We start from the raw sequence: 11,265 nt of genomic DNA, 5'->3' as shown, positions 1-11,265 counted from the left end.
GAGCATATGTCTATAGGACTTTTTTTCTTAGTTTTTTACTCCTCTACACGCTCCCGAAGTTTTGCCATTTAATTTGGAAACACCCTGTATATACTATATATTTTCAAAATGATAACAAAATTATGAAAAAATTACAGATTATTTTAAATTGTTTAAAAAAATGTTTAAAAATAATACGACAAAGATAGCTATCTGGATTATAAGTTATTTTAATAAATAGTAGTATTTTTTAAATCTGTGCTCTAATAAAAATATATGGAAATGAATTAGCCTCTAATAAAATAAATGATAAAAATCTCAATTTTTGAATATAACACATTATGTATTCAACATTATTTACGTAGAGTTACATTGCGATGCATGAAGTAAGACCAATAAATATACAAAATATTTATTTGTTCTATATCTTTGTAACTAATCAATAAATCGCAATGAGACTTTGCATTAATTATTTTGAATATTTAATGTACCCAGAAAAGAAAAATATAAATTTTATCATTTAAAAAATTTTAATTTTTAACAATAAGAATAATAACAAATAAAATAAATGAACTAGTCAAAAATTAGTCAAAAACAGAAAAACAAAAACAGGCTTCAGTTCTTCTGATGAAATAAAACAATTAGATGAATTGTTGAAAACGTATGTACAAGCTAACTAATCCGCAACATTAGAACTGAAGTCTGTTTTTGATTTATCTTTGACTTTGAACTTGTTACTTTGTTTATGGTTGTGCGAATGATAACTCACATGAAGCAAAGCATATTGCATTAAGCTGTATATCTTTCAAATAAATAGATTATTACTACGTTTAAATTTTTTTTATTTCGGAAACTAAGCCGTTTAGGACACATGTTTATATGGATTTTTTTACTTGAAATAAACCAAAGAATCGCTCTGTTAAGTATGGCAACATTTAACTAACACCCTGTATATGGGACGTTCCACGTCACATAAATTTTTTATTCATTCTAACCGCCATATTGGAGCAGCCGCTTCAAATTAAAAAAAAATGCCACGTTTTTCCTAAAATCACACTATAAAAACGAAAATTTGAAGCTCGAACATGTTATTTCGATTTCACAAATTTTTTCCAGACACTTGTCCCCGTTGACATGGAACGTCCCATACAGTTCATTTGAAGTGTAAATACTAAATATACTTTTAATTTTAATTTTCTTTGCAGGGACTGTACATCCAATACATACTTAATATGCAATATTTTTCAAAAATTTGTTTCTGTTTCGATAAAAACCTATTTGTACGGTTTTACTTTCATTTATTTGCATATAGTATGTTCATAATTAATATCAGAATATATTGCAAAATATTTATTCAATAGCAAGATATTACGATATATATCAGCTGTCAAAATAAATTCGTAACTCTGTTACGACTGTCTCGCGACGTAAATATTTTTTTTATGATACCGATAAAAATTTTGTTTGACGTGAAATTAATTGAATGTACGAGGTGTATACAAAAAGTTCATGCACTCGGTTCACCAAAAATCTAAATTAAATTATTCTGTAACGGGGATGTGGTCACCCTCGAAGTACCCTCCCCTTGACAGAATGCATTTGGTTCAACGCTTCTTCCATTCCTGAAAGTAGTGCTGCATGTCTTCCTTTGTCAGTTTCTTTAGGAGCTTCGTCGTTTCTTGTTTTATCAACATCTACAAAATGTTCACCCCGCATGATATTTTTTACTTTAGGGAATAGGTAGAAGTCACAGGGTGCTATATCAGACGAATAGGGAGGGTGGTCCATGGTAGAGTGATATTATTTTTGACCAAAAACTCGCGCGTAACACGGTGTGCGAAAGTGCATTGTTCTGACGCAGAATCCATGCGTTCTCCGCCCATAATTCGGGTCGTGTACGTCGCACACATTCACGTAGACGTTTCAAGACTTCAACATAGAATTTTGCATTAATAATTTCACCTTCTGGAACATATTCATTGATGAACAACTCCACGAATATCGAAAAAAACTGTGAGCATGATCTTGATTTTTGAACGACTCTTGCGCGCTTTTTTAGTGCGAGGTGAACCACGGTGCTTCCACTCTTCACTCTGCCTTTTTGTTTCAGGATCATACTCGTAAATCCAGGATTCGTTATCACCCTTTTAAAAAAATTTGAATCCTGGGCGTTTTCGATCCAGTCATTGCAACAATCAACACGTCTTTGTTTTTGCTCTTCAGTCAAAACTTTCGGAACAATTTTTGCACACAGCTTCTGCATGTTCAAATCTTCTTTTAAAATTGTCTGAACACTACCGTTACTTATTCCAAGTTTTTCTGCAATCATTCTAGTGGTAATTCGACGGTCTGCCTTCACCAAATCGTGAACACATTGAATGTTTTCATCGACACGTGATATTGAAGGGTGCGACGCTCTCCCTTCCCTCCTTGAACCGGTCCACCCATTTATACACAGTTCTACGTTTCATGGCAGACTCACCATACACCATTTCCAACATTTGAAGAATTTCCTGGCCGTTTTTGCCAAGTTTTATGAGAAATTTGATGTTGGTTCTTTGCTCGGTTAAAACGTCTCGCTCCATTCCGCCAACACGATCAAAAGTACATTAATACAAATAGACACGAAAAGCAAAGATCTCATTCGACCGTGACCTAACTTTTACTAAGGACACGTGACGCTTCCCCCGAGACGTTGCACCACTGCACAAGCTTACAGCGTCACCAGGTCGGCAGAATAAAATTCAGTGCACGAACTTTTTGTATACACCTCGTATTACTATTAAATTGTTAATTAATTTATTTTGTGATCTTTTATTTCAAGATTGCGTTTCAAGTTTGACAGTAATTATTTTTAAAATTCACCCAGAAATATTATTAGGAACCAAGATCCATGCAATTTGATGTAATCTACATCAATTTTTGTATTGATAATTTTATAATATTAAAAGTTGTACTATAATAATTATTACGAAATATGTATGTTGTACTTTTTTTGTACAAATAGCTTTTAAATTTAAATAATTAAATATTATTAACAATTTAGCTGTAATAAACTTATATCAAATACGACATACATATTTTATAATAATTATTGTAGTAGAACTTAACTGATTTATTCAAATGACAACTTTTTTCTGGCATTACGAAATTATTTTTATCGTTTCGTTTTATCGCCTTGAAATAGAAATTGCCTCGGAATCGTCTTGCAATTCAAATGACAATTTAAATTCAAATAATTCAAGTATACATTATTGCTACATAATTAGCAATTTAAACAGCATTATTAACCTTGGAAACAAACAAAAAATGATTGACTATACACTAGATGCTTTTTATACTGAGTCTAAAGGACATAGTGTAAACAGCATATAGCAGCTGATCATACATTTCTTTAAATAATTTTAATTACATTCACTTTCAATCATCCGGCACAGATAAATAACATGTGAATGCACGAGAAACTGTCCGCATATAGGCAACGATCTAACATTGTAAATAATATTTAAGTGAAAACTAAATCTTTTAGAATTAAAAAATTTTGTATATATATATATTATGTAAATTTTATACTTTTTTATAATAATAATTATAATATATTTAAAAAAACTTTTTTTAAATTTTTTAAATATTTTTTACATTTTTTGTTTTGGAAAAATATGTCGAGATATATATTTATTAAATGTTCCTTGATATTCAAAGTCAATTGGCTCATGGGTGTTTTTTTAATATCATACAATTAATCGCATCATCACGCTACTCACATTTTCCTGTTCGTCGAAAATATACGCATTATCGGAAGAAAAAAACATGTCGAGATGGCGAAAAATAGAGACCACGCATGAACGAGTGTTTAGTCTCGGGCAAGAGAAAGCGAAGAGGAATGAGGGACGTTATTCAGAGTCGTGGCAGAGTCTAGTGGATTCAAGATAGACGGATAGCGTGCCTGCCGTGCTGGTCCGGAAGTCGCGTGTCGACGGCAGCCATAACAGCCCCTCCGCGATTCTCACCCTTCCTCCACCTGAACCACTACCTCCTACTTGATTTCCTTACCTGCTACCAGCGACGACCAGCACGGCCTATCACGAATTCGCGCCTGTGTGCGCGAAATGTAATCCGTGCAGGTCAAAGGTAAAGGAGTATTGGTGCAACGTTACCCTAACGAACCGCGAGAACGAGTCGGCGATTGGTCGATCCTGCCGAGCGAGCGAGGCCCGAAGGGAAGCAACCCTCTCTCGCCTCTTCTAAACTCACTCTGGGTTACATACCGTCTTCAGAATCGCCAAGCTGATCGTGCAGTTAACACTTATTTGGTGCCGTTAACATTTTCATTCGATACAACTGACTAAATAGTAAAATAATTAGTGCGTCAATTGCAGGGACTTTTCGCCTGTGTTAAGATAATACTCTCATTCAAAACGAAGTCTAACGGAAGTCACTGAAAGAGTCGTTACGGTTAAGGTTTAATTTTTTTTTTTGCGGTGTTTGGGCTTATAAAGATCCTAGTCAACATCAACGAAAAATAACACAACATTAATGTTATAATTTTTTAACAATACGAATATAATAACAAATGTAATAACACATGATGTTATGTAACAGTTATATTGTTGAGTGCGAAATTATAACATTGATGTTATGTTACTTTTAGTTAGTGTTGACTGGGGACATTTTAGGAATTAATAAAACTTTAAAGCATAATTGTGAATATTTCCAGTGATACAATATTACTTGCAATTCTGTACAAATGTTACAAATGTCGTGAGAAGATTAATGTTTAAACGTAACAACCATTTCTAGTGACTTTCCGCATAATACAAACTAACATTACATTAATATTATAATTTTCCATTCAACAACATAAATGAAGTATAATATATATTGTACAAAACAGTAATATTATTGAGCAGAAAATTATAATATTGTATAATGTTGTTAGTTTGTGTTCTGCGAGTTCCATTAAGCCGTGATCAGATTAGAGAGTGGATTGGAATTTAACCAATCAGAAGAAAGAAAATCAATCTCAAGTTTAATTAACTTTGCTTTGATTGGTTAAAAATCTAATCCCAATCTTTAATCTGATCACGACTTTAAACTTACTTCGCATTTCCTATGAAAGTATCGCCTTAAATGTTTCAGATGTATCATTCTGATAATACATTTGAAGCATACATTCTTCGCGTTTATTATAAATTTCAATTCTATACGGAATTGTTCTTTTTCTATAAAATAAAGCTCTGACTTACTTCTCGTTAGCTCTAAAAATCGCTCAAAACCGCTTAAATGTGAGCATCGTCGTATCTTCCATTCTGCTATATCGCACCAAACGGAAAAGTATCTGCCCGATGGCCGTACAATTTCTCACTGTTTTATATACCCTCAACAATTATGTGCAATTTTGAACAAGAGTGAGTCACTCATGCGAATCATGCTACGCGGAGGGATACGTAGGATAGCATGAGTAGTAACAAGAAGCCAGCAGGAGGTAAGGACGACAAGAAGAATCCTTCCAGCAAAGAGGACAGCCCGTCGGGCGGTAAGGACGATGGTGGTTCAGCCTCGTCGGGAAGCAATGGCGGTACGACTGCAGGAGAACCGTCGCAGCCCGGAAGTAAGCCCAGCTCCGCCGGAGCGACCGCCAGAGAAGGGGCCCAAAGGCTGCTGGGCCTGGCGGCACGCGGAGAATGGGCACCCGTGGACCAGCTGCTCAAGACTCTGGAGAAGACGGTGCAGAGCGCTGGAGAAGATGGCTTCATCATGCCGCTCGCCGGTGTTTTGGACACGGTTAGTTTCGTTCATGTACTGTATTAAAAATATCGAAAAAGTTAATAAGAGAATTAAGGATTACGTGTATTTCTTAACAAAATGAAAAAATTAAATTTTTTTTATATTATATTTGAAAGTAATACAGCAAATTTGGCGATTTGAAAGCTGGATCAAAAATTATTTTACAATGTAATAATTAACAGATATCGCTTTTTAGACTTTCACAGAAGTTATCTTTAAAAATACCAGAAGGTTTGCGGGTTATCGTTTTAACCCGCTAACCTTTTGGTATTTTTAAAGATAACTTTTTTGAAAGTCTAAAAAGCGATATCTGTTAATTATTATATTGTAAAATAATGTTTACTTTTAGTAAAATAAATTAACCCGCAAACATTCTGGTATTTTTAATTAACGGATGCACAGAGAGAAAAAATTTGCTATGATCATTAATCTTTTACCGTAACGGCAAATTCCATTTACGAATATAGGAATCACAAAATTATTTGCAGACGTAACAAATAAAATTTTTCGATTTATATTTGTTAACCAAGCAATCAAGATTTGCTGCAGTTGCAATAAAAATAAATACATTTGTTAAATAAGCAAAAGATATAATTGCATATAAAATATTTGGAGATAAAGATTAAGATGAAATTAAATTAATTAATTAAAATAAAGTAAAATGGAATTCCTTCTTTTTATTTTATTACATTTTAATTACTACATGTATTGTATATTAACAGAATTTGCAATATATGAAACATAAAACACATTTATAAGAAGTATAAAACATATTTATAAGAATACGAAGTATAATATAATATTTTTGAGTCTTTCACAGATCTTTATTTCAGAGTGGAATGCGTATCAGTGTAAAATTGGAATGCAAAACGTGGACAAATATACGTTGTCATAATTACAATTATATTAGGAACAAATACAAATTAATGCTCAATTTTTTTTACTCGCTACAAAAGATTATTTGCATTAAATGCAAAATATTTGCTAAATATGCAAATTTGTTTGCTATAAAGAGCAAAGAAATTTGACAAACGCATTTTGAAATTCTTTTTACGTTCATAGCAAATATTTTTTCTCCGTGTATGTTTTTTAAAAAATAATTAAGATAAAATGAAAAAAATTTCATTTGAACTATAAAATTGTATTGTATAAATTTTAATGAATTGTTTCATATATATACAACTTTCATTTTTATATGGAAATTAGTAATAAATTTTCAATTCAGTAAACCGCTCAGAGCGTGAAGCTATTCACGCCACTAAGATATGCTTCTGGCGTAAAAGAGATCAATTAGATTTAGAATATTCAAATAGATTCAATTAAATTTAGAAATAATCACTTATTTTTAGAAACAATTGCGAAAGTAATGTTTCCATGTATAAAATACATCTTTGTGCTACGGAATAGTGATTTATTTATGGGAGAAATTTTAGATACAGTCGAACAATTATGAAAAGATCACACAACAAACATATTTTCTTAGGAAAAGATTTTTCATTTACAGACGACAGGGATGACGCCGTTAATGTACGCAGTGAAGGATAATCGCAGCGCGCTACTCGATCGGATGATCGAGCTCGGATCTGACGTGGGCGCCAGAAACAATGCAAGTATTGTGCGATAAATGAGACAAATTATTTGATAAATCGAGATACTTGTCTATCTTCAATAAAATTAAAAAAAATATAAGTTACTCTTAATAATAGAAATTCAACAGCCCATACACTGAAAAAAATGCATGTAATTTTACATGGAAATTACATGTCCATAACTAGAAAATTATCTAAATATGATTGAAAATTTACAATTTCCTGTAAATTTCCAATCATATTTAAGTAATTTAGATAATTTTCCAGTCATAGACATGTAATTTCTACGTAAAATTACACGCGTTTTTTTCAGTGTATCGGTCGAAGCTAGATCTTTAATACTTTAAATAATTCAATGTGAATAGTATAGGCTGTTCTATTATTAATTGTGTTTCTCACATGGTACAGTCTAAAAATAAGATTCTTACTTGTTTATAAGTTACTCTGTAAAACATACATAAATTACTCGTGAGAATAATATCCGGACGAATGATTGTTTTTCGAGATAATTAAAACCAAGGTAAAAACATTTGATTCATCGTTCTTTGATTCATTGCCGTTGCGATAAGTTCTCGTGCTGAGGTTACGTGGCACTGGCACGTAATAGCACCAGCGAAGGTGACGCGTGCCACGAAACGTGTACTTCTAATGATCAGGTCGCGATTTGTGCTAAGTTGAGTCACTAAGTCAGTTGCGTGAAGGAGAGACAAGGTCAAGGGGCTTATGCTTACTGACCGACTGGACAAAGACGGATACTTATGTAAATGGATAAGTAGGCCGCCGAGTTAGCTAACTATTAGTCATAACGAAAAAGGGTTCCGATCCTAAAAGTAGATAAAAATTTAATCGTTAAACCTTAAAAATTCCCCGTCAACGGCTCCTATGCAACGGCATTTTACGCTTGACACCCCGGGCAGGGGTTCAATTATGTAGCACGCTTGGTGCAATCTTCTGAAAGTCATTAAGAACGTCACCGCAAGAACTCTATAGTAAAATTTATCGATTTGCCCTACGCGTTAGGACGAAGAAGGGAGAAGGAAAAGGGAGAACGATTTTTCTTTATCTAAAAATTTAGCATTCAGATACATACCTGTAGCTATTCAGATACCGATCTGAAAATAATTCTGTAGGACTATCATAATTACATAATAAAGCTAAATCCGTTGCTAGAATATCGAAATTTTTGCAGCATTTTTTATCATACTTGAGATTCCTGCACAATTATTTTGATGGTCCAACAAAATTGTTTTTAGACCTGTGTCTAGCTAAATGTTTAGATATTCCAGTAAAATCATTTTTTTTCTATGTAATCATACACGTTACGATCTACGCCGATTTTAAGTAATTCAAAAAACCGACCATGATTCTTTTCTTTCTCGCATTCTACTCCTATTTTATTTAGCGAATGATTTATCGATAGGAGAAGTAATTCTTATCAATGAGAGATGTAATTATTTATAGAAATTACTCAGAAAGTTTACGGGTTATCTCCGTATGTTGATACATCGTTAAATTCTATTTATCTATGTTTTGATACATATTAAACAGAATTTAATGATGTATTGAGTTGGTCACAAAGTTCATGTCGTTTTTTACATCAATATTTGAGAGAAAAAACGGCACGGGCTTTCTGACCGAACCAATAAGATTGTTTGCAGAAATAATCCGCAAACTGTGTAACTTTTCTGAGAAAAATACATGAAGCCTTAAAAATATTATTGGATTATGCATATATTATTATTATTATTATTACACTAGTGCGCGAAGATTAGCTTTCTGCATACGGTTCATGTTACTCCTTTTACTTGTGTTACGAGTGACGTGCCGTTAACTATGTTAGAGCATCACTTTGCAAACATGTGCAAGGCGTTGCATATTCGCTACTATCGATCTACCGCTCCCACAATGATTCCAATATAATTTTCAAATAGCACGCTGATATGCCGTGATCAGAAACTTGAAACCTGAAACATCATAAGGGTCAGCCCAATGGGTGCGGCAGGGCAAAACTTATAGCTTCATTATCGTTGTACTTATTTCCATAATGTTATTCTCATATGTTGATTACTACTAATACAGTTGCCTTCCTAATGCATTTCATTGACACATTTTCTACAGGATAATTACAATGCTCTCCATATCTCTGCTATGTATTCGAGAGAAGATGTCGTTAAATTATTGCTGTCCAAGAGAGGTGTTGATCCCTATGCCACAGGAGGGGTACGAATAATTTTATTTTTGTAAAAAAGTCGTAGCGATTTTAGAATAAAATTTATAATTGTAAAATATAAGACTATATTTTAAAACTCTGATATTCTTTAGAAAAGAATTTACTTCGAATTATTGCGAACGATTTAATCTGCTTAGTCATAGATTCTCCGACTAATTTTAAATTTCGGTTTAGATGTTTTTAGAATTTTAGTTTAGATCTTTTGGTTATTTTTCATGGTTTTTTACATGGTATTTAAATAACAAGACAATTGTATCACGAGTGTTAAGACTCGATTTAAACATTTTATTTAAATTATCTTATTTAATAAACATCCGCAACTTCTTGAAATATATTCACGTATTGTTTATAGCCAAAACAACAAACGGCGGTTCATCTGGTAGCATCAAGACAAACGGGCACCGCTACATCGATCCTACGAGCTCTCTTGGGTTCTGCTGGACGAGACATCAGACTGAAGGTCGACGGAGTAAGTAGCAATCCCAAAATAATTTCACAAAGCTGCATAAAAGGCAAATGAAAACTTAATTAAATGCATCAGTTTGTGGGATCCAATATTGTCAATCGAGTTGATCTTTTTAATATAATATAACGAGCTAATAGTAGTATGACACCGTAAGAGGATTCATATCGGCCCCGAAACTTCAAATTAGACAAAGATAAAGATTTTTCTGTAATAACCGCGACGTGATGCTCCCGTTTCGCGTCCGCGTTTCTCGCGTGACAGGTGCCGCGCACCGAGAGATCGCTACCTGGTACCGAACGGCGCCATAACTCTTCTCTAGTTCGCTTTTTCCTCCCTGGCTCCCTTGCCCTTTGTCATACAATCCCATCGCAATAGTACGATGCTACGAATTGGGGAGGAGTCCGGCCTCGTCGTCAGTATGAAAAAAAAAAACAATAAGGATTTACGTTATATCGAGTATCGAGCCGATGCATATTTAGACATTTGACATAAGCACGAAAAACTTTCGTGTCATGTATTAATACTTGTCATGTAGAAATACTTCTTTATACGAAATATTAACCCTTAATATACACGATCGAAGCATTTGTATTCTGCGCATTTCTTTTCTTTGAAATACTAGGAGCACCTGGCTAAATAATTGTTTCAGTTTTTTAATACACAATTTATAAATTTAATATTGTAAAGATGTTAACGTTTACGTAAGAATCACTTAATGATTTTTGCATACTTGTAAAAGTAATGAAAATCAACCCAGAATACGAACGACCTAGTTATTGTGTGTAATAAAAAGAATGGAAAATCGTCGCGTACATTAAGGATTAGTAAAAATAAAGAAAACCAATGAGTGTATGAGTATTACAACTGCTCACTGAGTAAAAAAGTAATAATTTAACGTGATTGGTTGGCTCTGAAAGATAAGAATCAATCATATTCTACTGTTACTTAGTACTGGAAGCATCGAAGAGCCAATTAGGAAGATTAAAAATATAAAAATACGTTTTCTCTCAATACATTAATCAATCGATTTTAATTTTAACCAATTTTACGATTTTGTCTCGAGTCTCTTCCCTAAAGATTATAATTTATGCTGTAAAAGATAATAATATACAGAATTGGAAAGGACATATTAATTTATTATTCTTTATTCACATCTATTTGAGAATAAATATATTTCTAATCTTCTTAATTGAATTGTATCATTCATCTTATCT

At 33.0% G+C, this 11,265-nt stretch overlaps 1 protein-coding gene across 1 annotated transcript in view; it reads left to right on the top strand.

Annotated features, from left to right (window-relative positions):
* Window positions 1–4,273: 4,273 nt before the first annotated feature.
* nompC (no mechanoreceptor potential C) overlaps window positions 4,274–11,265 on the top strand; it is a 23,474-nt gene continuing 16,482 nt past the window's right edge. The window contains 5 exon segments of the mRNA XM_018453839.1: window positions 4,274–4,292; window positions 5,236–5,763; window positions 7,271–7,372; window positions 9,474–9,575; window positions 9,938–10,054. Coding sequence (XP_018309341.1) covers window positions 5,437–5,763; window positions 7,271–7,372; window positions 9,474–9,575; window positions 9,938–10,054 — 648 coding nt within the window. The 5' untranslated portion in view covers window positions 4,274–4,292; window positions 5,236–5,436.

This window comes from Mycetomoellerius zeteki, unplaced genomic scaffold (assembly GCF_001594055.1).
Source record: "Mycetomoellerius zeteki isolate Tzet28-1 unplaced genomic scaffold, Tzet1.0 scaffold41, whole genome shotgun sequence".
Classification (NCBI taxonomy): Eukaryota; Metazoa; Arthropoda; class Insecta; order Hymenoptera; family Formicidae; genus Mycetomoellerius; species Mycetomoellerius zeteki.
The sequence above is the reverse complement of the archived record's forward strand: the minus strand, read 5'-3'. Positions and strand labels throughout refer to the sequence as shown.